The 23,778-nt window shown below is 42.3% G+C and overlaps 1 protein-coding gene across 1 annotated transcript; it reads right to left on the reverse strand.

The window, feature by feature from the left end:
• Nucleotides 1-663: 663 nt before the first annotated feature.
• Nucleotides 664-23,093, reverse strand: tbk1 (TANK-binding kinase 1). Its single transcript, XM_080851590.1, has 22 exons — nucleotides 23,065-23,093; nucleotides 22,427-22,528; nucleotides 22,017-22,123; nucleotides 18,596-18,736; nucleotides 17,482-17,611; nucleotides 16,291-16,472; nucleotides 14,611-14,771; nucleotides 12,292-12,402; nucleotides 11,548-11,727; nucleotides 9,881-10,077; nucleotides 9,072-9,130; nucleotides 7,609-7,700; nucleotides 7,266-7,367; nucleotides 7,037-7,115; nucleotides 6,453-6,574; nucleotides 5,996-6,072; nucleotides 5,398-5,437; nucleotides 5,152-5,253; nucleotides 3,415-3,511; nucleotides 2,821-2,921; nucleotides 2,258-2,329; nucleotides 664-1,554 (listed from the first exon to the last, which is right to left on the reverse strand). Exons 3-22 carry the CDS (start codon nucleotides 22,101-22,103, stop codon nucleotides 1,503-1,505), a joined length of 2,184 nt encoding a protein of 727 aa, XP_080707716.1. The 5' UTR covers nucleotides 22,104-22,123; nucleotides 22,427-22,528; nucleotides 23,065-23,093; the 3' UTR covers nucleotides 664-1,502.
• Nucleotides 23,094-23,778: the final 685 nt, after the last annotated feature.

Below are 23,778 nucleotides of genomic sequence, written 5' to 3' on the forward strand. Positions count from 1 at the left end.
TGAATGAGTGAGTGTGCAAAGAGAGTGAGTATGTGTAAGAGAGAAAGTGTGAGTGAATATTCGAGTGAAGGAGAGTGCAAATTAAAAATGTGTGAATGAGTGGGTGTACAGAGAGAGAGTGTGTGTCTGAGTATGTGTGAGAGAGAAAGTGTGAGTGAATGTGTGAGAAAAGGAGAGAACAAGTGAAGAACATGTGAATGAGTGACTGTGCACAGAAGAGAGAGGGAGCAGGAGAGAGGGAGAGGGGGGTTGTACTGGGATACATGGATCACGGTGCTCACTGCTCACCCGCCAACAATGGTTTCCATGGAGAGACATTGTGACATCATCACAAATGAGTGTTCTCCCCACCCCCACACCCAATCCTGAATAGGGATTTTAAATGGCCTCTGTAAAAGGCAAAATTACTTTTCTGAGAGTAGTTTATGTTTTTGTTTGCTTCATGAAAATTGTAACGTTAAGATACTTTTAACACGTGTCGCAACCCACCCTCCCCTCCACCTCTGTCCTTCACTGCTGTGATCATACAACGGCAGAAAATGACAAAAAAAACACACACCAACATCCACTTAATAGTTGTACTATAGACTTTATCATCTCACTCACTCTTGCTTTGTTTGGTTTTGACAAAAATGGCAAAACAAATACTGCAGTACGCAGTCAGTGACAAAAGAAGACTAGCAAGGGGATAACCGCAAGTTGGTGATAGAGGGAGAGGGAGAGGGGGAGGGCTCCTTGCCAGATCCTATGCAGCCAAAACATTCACATCATCTCCAGCTGACCAGCTGATCATTTTAATGCCCATCCTGTACCCCCCCCCCCCCCCCCCATTTTGTGGTTCAGCATAGGTGCTCCATCTACAAAACTCAACCAATGAGTTGAATTCATATGGAGGAAATGCTAATCGCATATATTAGCTATCCATTATTATACAGTCTCCAGTAAATAAGACTTATCAGATGAAGAGAGTATTTAAACTGTCAGGGTCCCCAAAAGAGACACATGATTTTCCAGATCATAAAGTTAAAAGTAGTAGCACAAAACAGGAATAAGACAAATAGAAAAAACGAAAAGGACTCAAAATCAGGCATCCTACAGGCACTACAAATAAAGGCAGCTCTATATAAACCAAAGTGCAAAGATACGGAAGGAAGATAAATTGACATGGAACATGGAGCAAGAGAGGTACAGATGAACGCTCATTCAGCCTTTTTTTTTTGCGAGACGGGTCGGCAGATTAAAAAATAAGAGAAAAGAAATGCAACTCGAACAGCATTATTTACAACACTATGCAATATGTACACTGTGGCCTTTCCCCCTTGTGCCTGCTTGGTTGTACACACTGCACTGTGGAGGAAGTGTTCTGAAGTAGGGGTAGGGTAGGGTGGGGCAGGGTTGGGTAGGGTAGGGTAGGGTGGGTGGGGTGGGTAGGGTGGGGTAGGGTAGAGTAGAGTGGGGTGGGGTGGGGTTGTTTCAGGGTAGGGTGGGGTGGTGAAGGGCCGTTAGATCCGATCAACGCTTCTCAGACCCCCATCCAGTGTCAAGGTTCCAAACCTGAGGGGAGAAATATCAGTTAATATCTTTTTTTTTTTTATCAATCTTTTATTGATAATATCAAGGTAGAGATACAAAAGAAGTTCAAGTTTTACATTTTAGAACTATACAAAAACATACACAAAACAGAAACAGGACCGTTATCCCCACCCCAATGTCAGTTCATATCTGTAACATATGCAGGATCGGAGTAAGGTCAAATGCTCTCTAAGCGTACATAAAATCCAAAACTACAGTGCTATCAAGAGTACACTAAAAACAAGCGTAACGGCTAAGTGACTGTCAATACTGGTTGCTATGGCGATGGCTTCATTCTTGGCTAGGGCTCAAAACCTGTCCAGAACGGCTGATGCCAAGCCAACTAAGCTGTTCAGGCACCCTTTTAACGTGGCTCAACACAATAAGTGTGTGATTTTACAACCCAATGAAAGAAATTGTGATTGTAATTGCGACTTGCATGCACTACAGGCTGTGTATCACAGCACAGAGGGGTATTGAACACAGCACGCGCACCAACATCAGAGAAACAGAGAGGAGCACTTGAGGTACGTGTCATCAGGCATGTGCATGTGACTGTCAATATCTTCAATTCCTCTCCTCTGATTCACTACAGCACGCACACACACACACACACACACACACACACACACACACACACACACACACACACACACACAAACCAGGACGTTGGTGATCAACTTACCGCTCGAGAAAGTGATTGTTTTCTGCCAGCTCCTTCACGACTCCCTCCATCTCTTCCTTCAGTTTCTTCATTCTGAAGAGACATGAGTGGCAATTCAGTCAGAGAGATGTAATGATAGCTTAGGGTAGCATATCTTGCTGTCGAGTGATGTTTTTATCTGTGCATTTGATTGGTTTTATCGGAATCTATAACGATTCTGTTCTGCAATTTGAACCTTGTTAGATTGCAGAAGAATTAAGGAGTCATATCAATAAATAAACACAGACCAGAAGAATACACATATACACAGAAGGTATCAGGACATCAGTGGCCCTGCTGGCTTTAAATAATTCCATTTAGAGATGTGTACAGAGTAAAGATTATCACAAACCCCTTCTCAACACTTAATTTGTTTAAACCATACCTGCTGGTTTATACAAATGAAGTGTTGAGAAGGGGTTTGTGATAACCTTTACTCTGTACACATCTCTAAATGGAATTATATAAAATTGTCTCGCTCCATTTCTCCCAGCTCCTGAAGTGTGAGGCTGACAGGCATGGTGCATTGTGGGCAGGGTACTCACCCGAGGGTCATCTCCACCAGCGTGCTCTGACTGAGGTACGCCTGAGGCTTGATCCCGCCTGAGGTTAAGGGCATGATCTTCTGTGGGAGCTGTTCCTGGAGCTACAGGCACAGATTTGGAGTTTGGATTCACAGGTGAGATTCACAGGTGACATTCACAGGTAACATTCACAGGTGACATTCACAGGTGAGATTCACAGGTAAGATTCACAGGTGACATTCACAGGTGACATTCACAGGTGAGATTCACAGGTAAGATTCACAGGTGACATTCACAGGTGAGATTCACAGGTGACATTCACAGGTAACATTCACAGGTAACATTCACAGGTAAGATTCAAAGGTAACATTCATAGGTAAGATTCAAAGGTAACATTCACAGGTAAAATTCAAAAGGTAACATTCACGGGTAACATTCACAGGTAAGATAAAATATTTTTAACATGATCCAGGACTCCGCCCAGTACAATACACATTATGGCTAAAGGACACAGCATCTGGACTTAATATTTGTCTCTCACACACACACACACACACACACACACACAACTGTTTCACAGCCCACTGAAGCACACTTCCTGCTGGGTTCACTCACCTTGTATACCCGCTGCATGAGCATGGTGACTTCCTGTTCCATGTTGATGAACTGGCCATTCAGTGCGGCGAGCTGCTTCCTCACGTGGTGCACCTTCCTGTGATGAGATCAAACACACACACACACGCAGACACACACACACACACATGCACACGCACACACACACACACACACACACACACACACACACACACACACACACACACACACACACACACACACACACACACACACACACACACACACACACACACACACACACACACACATGTTCAGCTTCCACCACCATTGTTCTGTTTTATCTACTCTTCTTTGCCAATTTGAGAAATCCAGAAATCCCCCTTAATCATCAGATCTTAATGTTTAGTTGGTGAGTTTCACTGTGTGTAACATCTAATGAGTAAGGAGCACAGGCGATTTTCGTATTTTGTTGATTTACGCTAAGTAAAATCAGTTCTTCTTAATTTGTAAACGATGGTTAGATGCTAGATCAAGCACAACCACATGCAGGGATTCATCTACACATTTGAAACACCAAAAACTATAAAACAAATATATATTTACAACTTTAACCGGGGCAATAACTGCCATTAGCTAGAGAAACATGGATGTCTGAAATCTCCTTATCCACATTGTTATTCTAGCATGTGGAATCTGGGTGCTGCTTAAGCTCATTGTGATTCAAGGACTCAGGGAATCAGCTGATGCCTTCACGGGCAACCAAGTGTACTTCCTTCCAGTATGTGTGTGTGTGTGTGTGTGTGTGTGTGTGTGTGTGTGTGTGTGTCTCCTGTACACTCTGCATCTGTGCTGTTGCCACACTACACACACATCTTAAACCCGATAAACAATGTTGTGATAGTTATTCTGACAGCTATGTTGATATAATGTGTGTGTGTGTGTGTGTGCATGTGTGTGTGTGTGTGTGTGTGCGTATGTCGGGATGATTATAAACAAACCTAATTTCTATTCCTCTATGGTAAGTGAAACAAAAACAGGACTCGGAGGAGGACAGTAACCTCATAAATCAGCTGATGAAGTCAACCAACACACCTTTAAGTCGCTCATTTCATAACCACGTTCCCATGGCGGGAGAACGCACTGTTTACACAAACACACCCCACTTTATCACACTAGCGCCAGTTCCATCGCCATGGCTCAGCTCCACACATATCTCTGACTGATGACCTTCCTCATAAAAATTCACTGAGCGAACGTCAGCCTGGTCTGTGGCACCGTTACCAGGGCAACGCTCAAGTAGCTCCTCAGAGAGGGGAGAGAGAGATAGCAGGCGCTCTGTTTGTGACTGTGCCCGTCCACGCATCTATTCTCCCTCAACAGGGACAGTGTGTCTAGCCAAGACATTACAGCACAGCCCTTTTTTGAGATCTTGATGTAACGCATACCACATTGTAGTCTTACAGTCCTCAAGAAGTTAAATGGAGGTTGTGGTGACCGGAATTTTTCCTACACCTACACTACAACTGGACTGCTATTATGAGAATATTAAATATTATTACCCAATACTGATGTAATCATTATATAAGTAGCCAACTAAAATAGACATAGTACTAATAATTGATGACTGAAGAAACATTTCTCAGTAGGAGTGGTTTAAGTGGTGTACAATAATTTGATCCAGCTAGAGGGACACATCATTGTGAGACATGGGCGATATTAATGATAATGGCGGCCATTTTGTGTGTTGTTGCCGGAAGTGAGAGATGAAGTCTGTACCTCATCCATTCTTCACTCTTCGAGATGAAGAGCCGGTACTTCATTGAACAGTCGTCTGTAAATAACGTTCGACCCTTAGTCGCATGGAGCACCAGCTTCTGTCTGGAGATTACATAAGACAAAACCACATTACTAAAACGCTTGCTTAATGTACATACCTATGTACTTAACAGTCTATGACAGTCAGTGCAATGCATGTTACCATATAAGAGTGAGAAATATTATTGCATTGATAATTTGTCATACTTATCAAATTTATGGATCTGTTCCTCATTGTAAGGGAGACCTGGAGGAAATGTAAAACATATATGATCAAATGTTCATACCATATACCAAAACCTCAACAATGTGTAACATGGACCTACACTTTTTGACGTTGCAGCAAAACAACAAACTCAGGAACCCCTTGCAGGCTGTTCTTTTTCCTTTTCTTTTTTGTATGCCTTTCATCATTTATTTTTAATTTATTATCCATCATTTATTTATTTATTTATTGTTTTGAGTTGAAATATACACAAATATCAGGCATGGCAGACTACTACCTAACAGTCACAAAAAGGCCTTAGGGTCTGAAGTGTTAATATTAACCCAATGCCATTTATTTGTGATTAACTAACTTAACATGGCGCCAATGATGTCAAGCTATTCTGAGTCATATTCCGTCAAGCGATCCTCTCTCTCCCACATATTCTGAGCACACGCAAATGTGTGATTCTTTGGCATCACAGATCTTCATATTTGGCTTTCAGGCTTCAGACTTGACTGATCATATGTGTGTGTCAGTGCCACACAGCCATACCATACTAGCAAATGTGGGTTGTTGCATATTTCTCCTGTAACTTACGTCGTTCGGCCTTGTCCTTCTTAAACTGATGATAGATAGCAGTGATGGCGTCTAGGAGGACTTTAATCCTCTCCACGCTGAAAGACACCAGACAGACACTTAGCATACACGGCTGCACCAAAATCAGCTTTCCAGCAACGCCTCCCTCTGGCTGACTCACAGAAAACCACTTTTTGCTGGTCATAGCAGACATTAGTGTATGTTTATGCTTTACTACAGAAGAGCTGGGATGTTAGACTATGTGATTCATGTGGTGACAAAATGGTAAAAATGCATTTTCCTTAGGTTAGACAACATTCTTTGGTTTTGATCTTTGTGTCCACAAATGTTCTGCTGTTTTTTTTTTTCCAGTTTCAAACAAACATAAAACAAAACAAAAATGGTTTTCCAAGAAAAGTTAAACTAAAGAAAAAGAAATAAACCCGCACACACGACCGTAGCACACATAAAGCCTTACTTCCGGTCGGCTGGATGCGTTCCCACTTGCATAGTCCAAGCATCTGTGAGCATTCCTCCTGGAAGGAACTTATTCTTAATGTCCTGCATCGTCTGATCCATAGGACTCAGTGAACTTGAGAGCTGAACACACATACACACACACACACACACACACACACACACACACTTCATATGATGATCTACAGCATTGCGTCATTTCCATTCAGTCATGCAGCAGACATGACCTCAGAACTTCTGGCATTGCTGTCTATGCCTTGATTTGTGCTGATCCTTTAGTATTACCTTCAGTCTTTTAAAGGTACAGTCTGCCATTTTGGCGAAAGGTTGTTGATATTTAAGCTCTAGGGCAAATCAAATTATACCACTCTTTCCATGTCCTGAACTTTTACAGAGACAGGACAGTGTATGATCACCTGAGTTTAATTTTTTGAGTGCACACACACATTGAATGGACACACGCTGAATGGAGAGTGTCTAGAGGATTGAGACGACCAATTCACTGATCTTGACAAAGATTGTACTGGATTTGAATCGCGGACTGAGCCTTTAAGTCGTAAATGGAAGCTGGGGTTAGAAACTTACCCGGAGCACTTTTTTGTGCATGTCTGAGATTTCATCATATTCTGACGACACCAGGTTGGCCTGCATCAGTATTTCATAGCTGACATGGAGAAAGACAGAAACACAACGCACCCTGAAAACTCTATAACTGAAAACAACAACGCTGAAATAACTAGCAGACATGCTGCAGTAGTTCAGCCCTGGCTTCTTCGCACAATAAGAGAGCTGTGAAATTGAATGCATCACTCACAGCTGTTCGGTCCTCTCCAGAATCTGGTTGCATAAGTTACACATGTGGAACACCTCAGCTTTTTTGTGGGCAGTTTCATGATAGTCCTCCTTCATCAATTCTCTAGGATGAAAACAAAAAACACAACCAAAGAATATTTAGTGTGTTTAGTGAGAGGTCCATTGTCCAATTATTTTTGATGCTGGGCAGTGTTACAGACGGCTAGCTTGGCCTTCAGTAGCAGCTAATCTGTGTGTTTGCATGAGTAAATACACAATCCATGGCAACCAACAGAAGGTTTTAAAACATTTATGCACACCTACATTCATATTCATATACATTTGTGGTTTATTGGTGTACTCACATTAGTCCCCTGACACCTTTTCTGACTAGTTCCTGACAGACAAGTAGTGAATCTGATGTTTTCCACAAATGGCCAACATCACCTGCAAACGTCTAGGGAGAGATAAAGACACAGGGTTGAGATTTCAAGCAGATGGGTCCCCCCTTATGTGCCGTGGTTCTGCTTAAGGTTTCTTCCTGTCTAACAGGGAGTTTTTCCTTGCCCCTGTTGCCGTTGTGCATGCACTAAGGGGGTTCAGGCTCTGGGCTCTGTTAAGCGCCGAGAGGCAATTGTATTGTTATGGCGCTATACAAATAAAATTGAATTGAATTGAATTGAATTTTGAAAGGGTTGGATTTACATTTACATTTATTCATTTAGCAGACGCTTTTATCCAAAGCGACTTACAAGGATGTATGCACATTTACATTTACACTGATGACACACTGCACATCAGGAGCAAAAAGGGGTTCAGTGTCTTGCTCAAGGACACTCCGACAGGGAATTGACCTAGCAAACATTCTGATTACTAAACGACTTCTCTACCTCCTGTACCACTGTCGGTTTGATGACGAGCACAGTGATACATCTCATGAGTTCATACAAGTGTGCTGTTATCTTAGGAGTGTCTGAGATCCTCTCACAGTCTGCTATGAGACATCACGGTTTAATAACTTAAGAGGGCAGAGTGTTGTCCTACTGTGACATAATTAAATGCAACTTCTCATGAAGGATGACAGCCAGCTGCACTAACGTCCAAAATGCATCAAAAGCACTCTGTGACGAAGTAGAAAAAAAACCATAGGATTTTTCTAGTATGATTCATTAATTCATAATGAATCAATAATGGTTGTAATCAGTTCCCTAAATTGCTGATGAAAGACTACGCAACATTAATATTCTCATCATCTGCACGATGAAAAATGTGATGACGTATTTGAGGTACTCGAAAACAATCTACTAATAACCATGGGCCTCATACCCCCCCCCCCCCCGACAGCAACCCCTCTCAAATTCAGACAAAAAGGGCTTCAATTAGTATTCCGCAATTCTGCAGCATTGTTTGTCGGCCATGGGTTGCTTCATTTAGAGCCTGTTGACTGGGATGTGGGCGAGCGGAGTGGCTGGAACAATAGGGGGGGGCTGCATCTGGCTTCCTCTGTGAGGGGCCAGAACACAACTGCTAGCCCCCTCTGATCTCCACACGATGTTGCGCTGCTGCAGCTGTTGCTGTTGTTGCTGTTGTTGTTGTTGTTGCTGTTGTTGTTTCTGCTTCCCTGTTTAAATGAAAGCCCATGGCTCAAGAGCCCTTATCACTGTGACTCACCCCCACTACACGAGAGCAGAGATCACGGAGCCGAGGGATGTTAGCAACATTAGCATATCAAGTCCTGCTAAGGGGGAGGATGGGGGGCAAAAGCGGTGCTTGCCTACTTGACGAGGCTCTTGGGTTTGTTCTTTCGCCGCAGTGTTTTGCCGCTTACCTTGGCGTAGCTGGCATCCAGGTCAAGGTCGTAGCGGGGCTGGACTTTAGGTGGGCTGGCTGGAGAGAGATGAATACGTGGAATTAGCATGTGTGTGTGTGTGTGTGTGTGTGTGTGTGTGTGTGTGTAGAATGGAAGGATTTTGTGTCGTGTGAGCACCATTACATCTCACAGCGCAAGGGAAGGCATAAGAGTTCAGGTGTGAATGTATTAGTACATGAGTGAGAGTGTGTGTGTGTGTGTGTGTGTTTGAGTAAGTGTGTGTGTGTATGTGTGTGTGTGTGTGTGTGTGTGTGTGTGTGTGTGTGTGTGAGCAAGAGCAGAGAGCAAGTATGTTTAAAAACATGTAATCAAGTCCATTACATGGAGTCAGGGGCAACAAGGAGCTCAGGTTGCTAGGCAAACCTGTACCAACAGATCACCATGAAATGAATCTGTGCTCAACACTATGGGTGAATACCCAGGCTTTCAGTAGAGATACCTCAATACTTCCATATGCATTCCATATGCACCTAGAAAGGTCTGTGGATTTCAAGCTGGGGCAAAATCCAGAAAAAGCTATAAGGGAAGTGAGTAGCAGTCTTTTTCCCCCTCAAAGCTAACAATTAATAAGCCTTTACCAATGAAAAATACTGTTTGTATTCAAAAAAGTAAACAAAAGAGTAATGTGATGCCATCTAGACACTGACAAATTAACAATCAATACTGCACTTATTGTCATCAATATTTCTACTTGCTCTTCCTGGGTCAGATGTATTTTTTGACCAAATAAACAAACATCCAGTATATCTAAATAAATCCAAACTCACGATCTTCAAAGATGAGGCCGACGGTGTTGACCAGTTCACGGCTGACCAGCATGATTGGGTTGTCGCGGGAGGTGGGGGGGAAGTTCGTGGCCTGGCGGCTGGGCTCCAGGTGGAGTCGGCGACCCTCGTACAGGAACTCCTGGCTGGGAGGCGTGATGTTGGTCCATCTGAACAGAACGTCCTGAAACAGGGTGGCTCTGTGGGGAGTATTACAATTACTTTTCTCATTATTTTATTTTATTTTATGATTTATTTACCATATACATTTTTCCCCATCAATTTACCTCTTTTATAACTCTTATGGTTTGTTTATAATCCTTATTGCCATCATGTTCATAGTTTTTTTTATGACCTGTTCTTGCTGACATTAACGACTGCAAAAAACGGTTACAGGAAATAGAAGCCATGATTTCAAGGATACAGCGGTTGTTGAATTATTGTTATATTTGTTATATTGTTGTCATATTATTCATTCATGTGAATGTGAACCTTTGGCCAACAATTCAAATGCCAGAGACCATGCAAACATGGTTTTGGCAACCAGGAGCTCCTCGTTCTGGTTAACCAAAAAATGTAACATGTGGAATGGTAAGATGCAGATCTCATTTAGAATACAAATCTTTGTGTAACTGCTAAGTGGTTTAGACTGGTGCAGACTGATTGGTGCAGCCTACGCACTGTGGTACAAAGGTTATAAGCTCTATGGCAGTGTTTCTCAAACTTTTTCAGACCAAGGACCACTTAGCCAATAAAAAAAAACTTGCGGACCATCTAACTTAATAGTATATCCCCGGAACAACATGCCTCCTACCCAGGCCTGGCTCCAGACAATTGTTAGCGGCACATGATTATCGCTTGTGGGCTCTCCTTTTTTACGTACCGGTAGCCTAGTTTTATATATGACAATGCGCAAGGCAAAGCATCTGGAACCCTGCTCCATGCGTGACTTGGTTATGTTACAAACTATAGTTCGCTCACAGCCTCATACTCCCAACACACACTCAGACAGGCCAATGTATCACGAAACACGACGATGCACACAGTAGGCTAGCCCACTGGCATTAATACAGCCATCCTAATAGTTCAGTTTTCATAATTAAGAGCTGTCATTATCCAACGCAGAATATAGTTATCATCTTGCTGACTCCGCAGCGGAAGAAAAAAAGCTGTTTGAATGCAGCTCTGCGGCGGGATAATGCCCAATGAGGCTGAACCATCTCGCTGTTGCACCTTCTCCTTGTCTGTGTCAGAGGCTTTCTCATTTAATTAAATTTTCATAGTCCCTGTTTTAAACCAATCCATGACCTTGTTTATAGATTAGGCAACTCTTTATTAGATTAAGCTTCTACTGGCTGTGTTCTGTTCATTCTGAGTTGTATCTTAGAAAAGTCGCAATAATTTACTTTTGGCCGTCAAGGACCATTACGGGGCACTGACGGACCACCAGTGGTCCGCGGCCACACTTTGAGAACGGCTGCTCTACGGGAACTGAACATATTATTTGGTTACAGTGTCTCTTGCACAAGAAAACAAGCAGTTCTACGAAACACAGTTCTACGAAACACTATACAAATGGGATTTATTTTGTGTGATAGCTGATGTAAGGGCATCAAACAAGACCAAGGAAGTCTGGGAAATGTAGTAATTTCAAACGTAGAGGCACTCACGTGTTGTACTTGTGGATGTAAACATGATGCAGTGTGGCTTGCTGCAGGCTGAAGACACAGACCACCATGCGGTGCAGGATGTCGCTGGTCTCGGCGAAGAACTGGTCGAAGCCCCAGCACTTCTCCTGGTCGGCCTCCAGGATGTTGGCCAACACCGGGGTCAGGAGGCTCTGCAGTCCCCTGGGAAAGTCACAGACAGGTCACAGACATGTCACAGAAAGGCCACAGACAGGTCACAGACAGGTCACAGACAGGTCACAGAAAGGTCACAGACAGGTCACAGACACACAGCGCTGCCATTATTTTCAGTACTTGGATTCCTGACTGCTAAATCAGACCGGGAAAGTCCCAAATGTTGAACGTCTTTCCCATTACTTATTCCCATCTATGCTGGCTAATAGACAGATTAAATGTGCGTTATCCTGTGGGTTATTGCATAGAAGGAACTGGCAAATATTTCACGGCTAAGGACCTGAATACAAACATGTCATGACTTTGAAATATTTTCAAAATGTACTGTGTGGTGTTATTTACCTCTTTCTCTCTCTCTCTCTCTCTCTCTCGTTCCATCCATCCATCCATCCATCCATCCATCCATCCATCCATCCATCCATCTCTATCTATCCATCTCTATCTATCTTTCTATCTAAACCTATGTATATCTACCTGTGAGTGTGTGTGTGTGTGTGTGTGTGTGTGTGTGTGTGTGTGTGTGTGTGTGTAATACAACATTATTGTTTTTACTTTGAGAGGCTGCAGGACACCGGCATCTCTGAGCTCCACTCAATCTTTCCGTTCTCAAACTTCTGCTGTCCAGAGATGGTCCCTGATGGCTTCTCTGTGATGATCTTATACCTGCGAAGTACAACAGGGAGGAGAATAATCTCACTGCACGACAGAACAAACACACGTTCCTGCCGATCATCTGGCAGAACAAGGTCCAACCAGAACAACAACAACAAAAATCACAAGCTGGATACCCTGTATAGCAACCATATGCCATGGTTGAATTAGTCTGTGCTTTGGTGCTTTTATTTTGGTATATGGTGATCTTGAAGCTGTTTTATCTGCTTATAAATAAATGGAAGAAATCGTAACTGATAGGTGAAAATTCACCCTAGTTAGTTCAGGACTCCGGAGCTGCATGAAAGTATATTTATTAGACAGACAAACAACAACAATTGCAATTGGGCTCCCCTCCCAGCCGAGGCTGACAGTGAAGCAATGATAAACACTTAAGTTTAGCTTTCAGCAGGGATGATCATGTGGTGGATTTCTCACGTCCGAGGCTCCCTGTCTTGCAAGGATGGCAGTTTTGCACAAGGTCGGAAGAAGCACAGTTCCCTTCTTATCTCCTCTGGTCTAAACATGCTCTTGTTCATATGCAGACTTAGTGGCACCTAATATTTTAGTTACACACACAGAGAGAAAAGCCATGCTCCTGCTGTCATAAGCACATAATTCATACAAGGAATACATTAATACAAGGCACTTGATTATTATATTCTTGAGTCATTAACAGTGTTTGGAAATAATCTCTATCAGTAACCTCCGGAGCAGACAATGGAATTGTTTTAGCGCGTCACCTAAGTGAAACTCCCTTGCTTAGCCTCTCAGCGACACTCAGTTATTGTCGCTTTACCCTGGGTGCAGTCATACTGATAAAAATGTATACGGTGTGCTGAAAAAACAAGTTGCAGAGAACTCTCAAGATAAGTTACATAAAACTTTTTCTTGACACAGTCCCCAACAGCTAACACTGTAAAACTGGCCTTGCAGAGGCAGTGCAAGGGTCTGTGGGTGGTGCATGGGTGTAACTGTGTTACCTGTCCACACCTGAGAAGGTGTGCAAGGGTCTGTGGGTGGTGCATGGGTTACCGGTCCACACTTGAGAAGGTGTGCAAGGGTCTGTGGGTGGTGCATGGGCGTAACTGTGTTACCTGTCCACAGGTGTAATTAAACGCCATGCCTGAGGAAGGGTTGCATTCTCAGCAGTCTCTGGCTGCCGGAGCTCAGCGTACTGTCATGGCTGCCAATTCATTTGCGCACTGCATATCCTAGATTTGAGGATTTGAGCTATTTGTTTATTGAAATAAAACCCTTATTTTTGTAAACTCTGGTGTTGGTCTCAACCTTATGTTGTGGATCGGGGGCCGGGTCGTAACATGCAAAAATCTCAATTTACGTCTGTGAGGAAACATTTAAAACTGTAAACTGCAGCAAAACGGAGAATATCCCTGAAATATTTTGAAATTCCACATTAGAGGTACTAGACAGAGGCTTGTATATATCTGAGATTCCTATGACATTCCTATCTAGTGTAAGCATCTGACATTCCTAAGCTTGAGGATCAGTTAGCTGAAGAATTATGAACCTGATATCCTAGAACGACTCACACGCACCCACAATATTCTGGACTGACAATGCAACACAATACCAGCTCATCAGAACTTTCCAATGTTTATAAACAAATGGGTAGATGGGTGATTGGATACTCAGTTGTCTGGTCTGAGGGTCCAGTTTCAACGTATTCACCTGTTTCATGGCCAATTACACTGACATTGATTATACTAGTTACAGTTCAGGAATTACGATTGAGACATGCGTCACCTCAAGCCGTGTGGTGGCAAGTCGTTTTCTTCAATAAAAAGCTTAATTAAAGGGGCACAGACTGTGAAGATGAGAACTATGATTATTTAGGTTCCCTGTGACAAAGCCCTGAGTCTGAAGAGAGGCACTGGTAATCGTTGGGCCGTGTCTGTAGTAAGGGGGTGGACCTAGGCTGTCACTCTCACTGTACGTACATGACTTCACTGGCACTGAACGTACATGACTTCACTGGCACTGAACGTACATGACTTCACTCTCACTGTACGTACATGACTTTACTCTCAATGTACGTACATGACTTTACTCTCAATGTACGTACATGACTTCACTCTCACTGTTCGTACATGACTTCACTGGCACTGTACGATCTTGACCACCTTGCGGTCACTCTCACTGTACGTACATGACTTCACTCTCACTGTACGTACATGACATCACTAGCACTGTACGTACATGACTTCCTTGTTCCGGCGGGGCCCCTCGAAGGGTCTGAAGGGCAGGCTGCCCGTGGCCGCGTGGTAGAAGGTCACGCCGATGCTCCAGAGGTCAACCGTGGCGCCGTACTTCTTCTGGTGGTCCTTCCGCAGCACGGCACGCTCGTACATGTCTGGGTGCTAGAAGACATGGCACACACACACACACACACACACAAATAAATACAAGGAATTACATAGCCAGGTTTCAAGTGTTGTCTGTAAAATCATTACCAGTGTTTGACAGATTGTAGGTCTGTGCATTGGCAAATTATCTTTTTTTAAATCTAATTTTAGGAAAACAGTCATAGAAGAAAGAACACTCCACCATATGGATGATGGTGTTACATTATCAAAGAGCAGAAGATGCCATCTAGTGGTTGGGAGTTTAAACGCAACACAAAATGAATCGCTGTCTGCCACAAACTTTTGCATGTAAACTACAGTAGCACAAAACAATATATCACACTACACAAGTCTATCTATATTTTCATACACCCCTAACAGATGAAGTTTAATGTCAGTATAATATAACTGATAAAAGTGAAGTGCCTCTCTTGTGGAAAAAAAAGAAAATACCCTACCTTAAGTGTTGCAGTCATTACTTTTGTATAAAAAAAAATTAAAATATCCTGTTCCCTGTTTTCTGATCTGCAAACAGCAGTGTAAAAACAGTTCAACATCACCCTTGACCCTTGAACTCCACGGGTGATTTTTTTTTGTCAACTACCGGAGTTAATTATTACTCCCACATTGCTTCACTCCTATGTTACGCAGCGCAACACAGTATTTCTTAAAGAGCACTAGATACTTTGATTAATAATTTGATTAACATATATGATAGAAAGTAAGGAACTGTCACCTAGTAAATTAAGGTTAAATCAACAATTGGCATTCAGAGGGATTCTGGTAAAGTCATGCAGACAGAAGCACCAGAGAACTATCATAAACAACACCAAATTCTGTGAAGGACTAAGATGCTAATCTCAAAAGGCCTTATTATTTTGAATTTAGGGGAAAAGGCCAGGAAACATGATATGTAACTGACTATATCTTAATATATAACTGACTTCTGTGAGCATGTCTTCATTCTTCTGTGACAGGGAACATCTGAATGCGCCAATCACAAACCATGACTGCCCAAGTTGGATTTATCCATCTGCTCTATCTAAATATCACGTTGCATTTATTGGCTTGTGTTAGCTTGTTGTTGCCTTATTCTGTATCAGCAGGGAGGCAGGCTAAACGTTGGGTTGGGTTAATGCAATACACCTATCTTGGATATCCTTGACGTTTACATATCCTGGTTATTTAAAACAAAATGGTTTCCATTTTGTCTGACTTGAATTAAATGCTCAGTAATCAGTAAACGAACGTCTTCCATGATGTAAATACACAATTGTGACATTTCTTGTTATTTCTATTCACAGATTCCATTCCATTTCTATTCACAGATTCCATTCCATTTCTATTCACAGATTCCGTTCCATTTTTATTCACAGATTCCATCTCTTGTCATTTCTATTTGCATTTTGTAAAAGGACTTGCACTGTGGCGCTGCTATTTGGGTGCGCCATCATGACCGCACGCACACACACTCACCACACCACCACCATTGTTTACGCTCTGCATTGTTAGGGAAACTGGTTGGTCAACTCACCAAATACTCCTCCGTGCCGTACAGCGACACAAACTGCTCATCGTCTTCCAGTTCCCGGGCCGCCCCGAAGTCCGTCAGCTTGTAGACGGAGCGCCCGTCCTCCCCGATCATACGCATGATGTTCCCCGGCTTTATGTCTCTGTGGACGATGCCGTACTCACGCAGGTGGTTCATTCCGGCCACTGAAACACATAGACCACTGTTCAGCTCCATGTGTGCTCTGATACATGTTAATTTGTTCACTGTTTACACTTATTGTTTACCAATCTGCACTGATTAATGTCTTAACGATTTACAGTAGGGCATGAGCGTCAACAGTAACGGCAGTGTCAGAGTCTGGGTGGCAGTTACTGGCATGGCAATGATTCTCTAAGGGTTCTTCATAATAGAACACTACCCACTGGTCTGGATGGCAGTGGCCATGGCAATGATTCTCTTAGGGTTCTCCAGAGCCTGGGTGGCTGTTACTGACATGGCAATGATTCTCTAAGGGTTCTAAATATTAGAACAGGTTCTCCATAATAGAACACTACCCACTGGTCTGGATGGCAGTCACTGACATGGCAATGATTCTCTAAGGGTTCTCCATAATAGAACACTACCCACTGGTCTGGATGGCAGTTACTGTCATGGCAATGATTCTCTAAGGGTTCTACATATTAGAACAGGTTCTCCATGATAGAACACTACCCACTGGTGACAAGCCGGGAATCTTTCTCTCTCTCTCTCTCCCTCCTTCTCTCTCTCCCTCCATTTCTCTCTCTCTCTGTGTTTCTCTCTTTCTCTCTTTCGCTCTCTCGGTTTCTCTCTTTCTCTGTCTGTCTGTCTCTGTCTGCGAGCCTCGTCTCGTAATTTAAAGTAACTTAGTTTTTTCCCTTGTTACTGATATTGGTTGGGGACTTTCCACAGCAGCCAAACCTCACACTGGCACCTGCAAGTTCTACAACCTGGCCCGAGTACAACAGGGTGCACGGCAACCATCATACCGAGCAACAAGACTCCTTCAGGAGCATTTCACTGGGGTTTCAAACAGATTTCCCAATGCACTGCCTAATTATCTAAACATCAATCTCATTATACAATGGCATACCATAGTCACAATAACATATGCAACAACAATCAATAAATACACATACACATATATACACATATTATATATATATATATATATATAGTGTTTTGTTTTCTTACCGACATCCTGTAGCACAATGAGAAACTCATCTTCTGGGAGGCCATAAGCGTTAGATGACTCCTCCAGCACCGTGTAGAGGCTGCCGCAGGGACAATACTCCATCACCAACACCTTGTGTCCTGTGTTTGACTGGAGCAGGGGAGGGGACATCACTATTAAATGCCAAAAGCCTGACACAATTACTGAGATAGGCTCTAAAAATAGGTTCCTATTTTTTTAAATGACAGGGTCTATTTTATTTGACCATCCATTAGTCAGGTTGTGCATAATAAATGTAACTGTTGGCCTGCGATACTTCTGAGATATCGATCGAACAGGCTAGTGTGTCAGCCGCTGCAATAGCAACATTGCATGTTATATGTGCAGTTTTTGTCTGTTTGATTCTCACTGGCAAATGTAACTTTTAACAACAAAACAGTGACATGAGTTTAAATGTTTAGGCAACAGCCGTCAGGTTAGATATTAGGGTAAATATAAATAACAGACAAGTGGTTTTATGAACTGTGATCAGATGGATGTAGCTAGACTTTTACAACATGACTTAACTGCACAACATTGACCTACTTATGCACACATTGAACAAAACAAACGAACAAACCAAAAAACCTACATGCATCAGATGAGCAAAAAGGTACAAGGGGAAGTTAACAGTGGAACGGAGAATTTGATACAGAGGCTCTGTTTTACTCTCTCTTTCTTTACAACCATATAAACACACACACACGCACGCACACACACACACACACACACACACACACACACACACACACACACACACACACACACACACACACACACACACACACACACACACACACACACACACACACACACACACACACACACACACACACACACACACACACACACACACACACACACACACACACACACACACGGGAAGTGTTGTTACAACACTACCCCAAAAAAATACCAAAACCCAATCTACCCACACATTGAGTTGCTGCAGAGCAAAGAGGAAGAACAACATTTGCAGTGCAGTGGTGCACGTTGTGCTCGTGTTTTGAATCGAGGAGCTGCTTTCAAATCAGCATAACCCACACTCATTACTTAATCTTGTGAAGTGAATGCAGAACCATGCTGAATTCTCACCTCCTCCTCCACTGCAAAGAGCTTGACGATGTTCTTGTGGTTCAGCTTCTTCAACACCTCAAACTCCCTCATCTGTACGTCCAAGGGACGCAGAAAACTGAGGTTGTTGAAGACCTTCACGGCGTAGAGGTCCCCAGTTTTCTGCATGGGAAAGGTGGAAAGAGTAGAGATAGATTTCTTTAGCACTTGGATCTTCCTGATTTTAGTTGATCATTTGTATATTTGCTTTATGTGTATATAGATGCTTAGTTGAGTCTGTTGCTTCGGTTTATCTACATGATATTGTTTTTGAGTTGATCATTTGTATATTTGCTTTATGTGTATATAGATGCTTAGTTGAGTCTGTTGCTTCGGTTTTTCTACACGATATTGTTTTTGAGTTCTAATGGTTTTTTTTCTGTTGTCTATTTGTTTTTGATATTTTATTGTGATTTAATTGTACAGCGGTTTGGTCAGCGTGAGTTGTTTTTAAATGTGATTTAAAAATAATCAGTTGTACCAGTTGCACAAACATACAATACATGACAAGATCCAATTTTTGTCCAGTCAGTTGACATTATCTTGTGCTTTAACCTTTGTGTGTGTGTGTGTGTGTGTGTGTGTGTGTGTGTGTGTGTGTGTGTGTGTGTGTGTGTGTGTGTGTGTGTCACGACAGGGTTATGCCACACAGCAGTGAAAGGCCTAGACTGAGAGACGCAGAGCATGCAGCATGTTGGACTGCGGAGGGGGAATCCCCAGCTGTGGTGAACCGGGTCACATGATCCACTGACTCTACAGCTGTGCATGCAGTCGTCACTCAAGTTCACAAGTCACACAGAGTGTGCATAGCAAGTGCACAAGTCACACAGTGTGCATAGCAAGTGCACAAGTCACACAGAGTGTGCAGGATGCAGTGTGCACAAGTCACACGGAGTGTGCAGGATGCAGTGTGCATAGCAAGTGCACAAGTCACACAGAGTGTGCAAAGCAAGAGCACAAGTCACACAGAGTGTGCAGGATGCAGTGTGCAAAGCAAGTGCACAAGTCACACAGAGTGTGCATAGCAAGTGCACAAGTCACAGAGAGTGTGCAGGATGCAGTGTGCATAGCAAGTGCACAAAACACAGAGAGTGTGCAGGATGCAGTGTGCATAGCAAGTGCACAAGTCACACAGAGTGTGCAGCATGCAGTGTGCATAGCAAGTGCACAAGTCTCAGAGAGTGTCCAGGATGCATTGTGCATACTAAGCAACACTATCTTTGGGTTTTTTGTCAGTTATTATCTTGAAGGACAAAACAAAAAAAATCACAGTGATTTGATCTATTTAGTTTCATGTTTTGTGAAAGCACTATGGCACACACCATTCCTAGTGTCTCTTTAGTGTGCTCCTGCTTCACACATTTGTACTACAAGAAGTGCTTTCCATATGAATACTCAGTAATGAGCAAGAAGAGGTGATGGTGAATTTGTCTAACTCACTGACGCACAAGTGCAGTCAAAGGCATGAGCAGAATGGTGCCATCAAATCAAAGATGTAACTGTGTCAAATAACTAAGTTTGAGATTAAGAACTAAAATATTAGGTCAAAGAGCTCCAGGGTTTATGACAAGCATCAGGCAACGGCTCAAAAGTAGCTAGGACTTAACGCAACAAAATAAGGCAACATAATACAGCCATCTCTGACTCATACAGAAATGACTACCTTTTCTCAAAGTTCAGAGGTCAACACTTAAATTTGTGCTTTGTCATTCTAACAGATTGAAGCAACACCATTTGTGTCTTTCCGCCGAAAGGTATCACTGGTGTGCATTACCTCGTTTGTACGCATCTCAGTCACACTTCCTCAACACTAGCCGCAACATACAGAACTGTTAAACAATACAAACGTCCGGAAAAACCTAACCATTTAAATCATACTGGTAGAAGGCAAATGGACTGGATTTTATTGCGCTTTTCTACACATAGAGCGGTCAAAGTGCTTTAAATGTGAATGCCTCAGCCATCTACCCATTCACAGACAGACGGTTGAGGCTACCACACAGGACCCCGACCTGGGAGTGGTTTGGGGGTTCAAACTAGTGTTAGAGAAAATCTTGTATTCTCTGCGTGATGGTTTAGGACTTGGAAAATACGCCAGTACGAAGTTTTGTTTTTTAACAAGTTAGAGCTTTACTTGATAAGTGGCAGCACAAATACAGTTGAGTCAACAAGACCAATTTCATCAAGTCAACACAACAGGAGGTCTCCGGAGTTCTGGTCTGCTACAGAGAAAGTCCAGTTCTTATAGTCTATCTCTTACTGATGTCATTTGTGGGCCCCTCGTGGTTAACAGGTGGGGGTCATGGGGCCTTTACCCTGGTGTATCTGTTGTATATCTGTTGTTCGCAGAAATAGACATTAATGTCTCATATATTGTGTGAAACCCCTGCACCTCTGTCTTATCTCCAGAGGCCAAGCTATAACTTACAATGTAGCATAGCTCACATTCCATTTGAACAGTTTGTGGGCAAAGGCCGTAACTGCCTGTGCCTGTTCTTTCTACGCCCTGGTCACAGAGAGACAATTGTAAGTTGGATGGCACAATAAACCAAATAAACTATACTGAACTGAAATTATCTTACACTAGCTGCTAGCAACATTCCGATTGTTGAACGACTCCAGTACCTCCTGAACCATATTGCTGATGCAGGCGTTCATCATCTCAAGCAATTTGTTCTGGGAACATTTCTGTGCACCAGTAACTATGATAAACTAAGCCCTAGAAAATAGTACAGCTCTAGAATTAGAGCAAATAGAACAACCTAAAGCCTTATTTCCTTCTCTGTGTAGAACCCTTGTAGTTATTGGATCTATTGATCTATCCTCTGGCCTTTTTGTTGAGAGATATGAAGAATGTCCACATTATTAAATATAAAGCACATGGCATGCACATTACGCCACTTTGTTAAATAACTGTGCTCTCTTATACTTAAAAGGCCTTTGACTCCCTACCATAGAATCATGAGCGTGATGTTGAAACAAAAGATACATTGACTTCCTTTTGGGGTGTAGACAGTGTCAACCCAATTCAAAGGATGGGGAGGACTAAAATGGTGAGGACTACTGTGAGTATGTGTGTGTGTGTATGTGTGTGTGTGTGTGTGTATGTGTGTGTGTGTGTATGTGTGTGTGTGTGTGTGTGTGTGTGTGTGTGTAATCATGTTATTGTTAAAACGTTGAGCACTGCAGCAATCAGAGACAAGCTGTGATCTTTTCTCTGATAAACAGACAAACTGTGGCGACATGTCTAGTCCTCCTCACAAAACAACCGCAGACTTGCTATCTGATGTAATTGGGGCATTCTGACCGCACCAGTCTGCTTTAGTGAGCTATGATCTTGGTTGCTATGTTCTTGGTTGCTGAAGTCTGAAGTTGTTAATAGAGGAGTGTTTTGTTGACCTACCTTGTGTCTTCCACGGTATACATTTGCTGTGGCCCCCTGACCCAGAAGGTCTGAGATTAGCCACAGATAGTTTGCTGTGCTCTGCATGATGACTTCAAACGCACCAGCTGTGTGAAGAAGAGGAGGATACATGTTTGCATATAATCCCTCCATTGAAATTACTTATTTATTTTTCTTCCCTCAGTTATACTTCAGTGAGTTTTAAGAAGCACCAGGGCTACATTTCCCACTGTGAATGGAAATAGTTTACTTGGAATATTAAGTATATTAAGGCCCTGTTCTATGTGCTAAACAAAACAATACAATACAAATGTGAATTAAATTGACCTTCGTAATCTATTGTATTATATAAATGTGACAATATGTTTAAACAAACAGTGAAACAGGTTATTAATGACTGTATCGCTCACTATTTCAACAGACGAAGTTGTCCAGTAGTCGGTGCGGTATAGATACCGGCTGACGTCACATCGGTGGGAAATTCCCCCTCGAGACCAAAAAAGCTTGTATATCTGACAACATAGAACGTGTCGATTCGGGGCAAAGTTTTAAATACATTGATGTAATTCTCGATTTAATAATAAAAGAGTAAGTATTTAGGTCACCTGTCATACAAAAAAGACTAACAACACCAAGTTCAGTGTGCTAGATAGCTATCCTAGGCTACTGAAGGTAGACAGCTAGCTAACATACCAGATGAGAAGGTTAACTATAAGAACCGCTTCGATCAAGACTTAACATTAATGACTTGCAAATATTCACAGTATAGTAACTTAAAGTAAACGATGACTATTAAGGTCATATGAGATATTATCACTATGTAAGTACTAGTTATCCACAAACGTCCGTTGATGTCGTATCTAAAACACCAACACATATTCTAGCTACATGTTGGGGTATTCTCGTTCACTTTAAAGGAAAGTCCGTAAGTGTGCTGTGTTAATTTAAGTGAAACGGTCATTTAGAAATACGAAAAGTCTTATCATGCAACTGACATCTTGCAATATAATAGTCTTAAATCAGATCATATTTGTGTTTATTTCCTTACCCCGACAATGCCAACCTGTCTTCCGTTTTCTTATGTTGACATCATAGTCACGAGACTGAAAAGGTTCAATCAGAAGAGAATTACAAAAAGAGGTGGGCCTCGTTTACCGTAATGTCTAGTGGAACATACCAAAACATTTCAGGAAAAGACCTAATTTTATATTAAAGTCGACGTATTATAGGGGTTTTGACATTGGGCGTCCTTAATTTCGGTATAACAGATTTGAAATCTTATTGAATATTTTAGTGCAATTGATTTCACAAATGTTGTAACTTTTTCCTAGTTATAGGGGACACACCAATGCAACTAGAAAGGTAAACGAAACCAGAAACTAATGCAACTGTTCTCTCTTATACTCGTCCCACACCCTTCATGGATCTCTTTCGGTTTCCAGACGAATACGCATATATTGTTTTGTGGATTATCTCAGTTGACAAAAACGTTTTTAAACAGGCAGGTTTACGCCTGTTCTGAGAGAGAATGTAGACAATATAGTAGGCAATGTATAACCTGATTTGTAGAGAACTCATGAACGCACTTAGATGTGCATTAGACTTCATCTTTGTATAACAATGTCATTGTATAGGTATATACATTCACCCCCTCATTCAGAAGCATATTTGATCAGATCTACATTCTACAGATAGAAAAGTGTGTGTGAGTGAGAAGGAGTGTGTGTGTGTTTGTGTGTGTGTGTGAGAGAGAGAGAGAGAG

Source organism: Sprattus sprattus (assembly GCF_963457725.1).
Source record: "Sprattus sprattus genome assembly, chromosome: 14".
Taxonomy (NCBI): Eukaryota; Metazoa; Chordata; class Actinopteri; order Clupeiformes; family Clupeidae; genus Sprattus; species Sprattus sprattus.

Bases quoted from the DNA above. Each gene is read 5' to 3' on its own strand.
- tbk1 (XM_080851590.1), bottom strand. From the start codon at position 22,103: ATGCAGAGCACAGCAAACTATCTGTGGCTAATCTCAGACCTTCTGGGT. The intron at 16,473-17,481 runs GTAAGAAAACAA...TATGTGTTTCAG, and splicing joins CATTGTGCTACAGGATGTCG to TGGCCGGAATGAACCACCTG. The intron at 7,368-7,608 runs GTGAGTACACCA...TTTTCATCCTAG, and splicing joins AAAGGTGTCAGGGGACTAAT to AGAATTGATGAAGGAGGACT.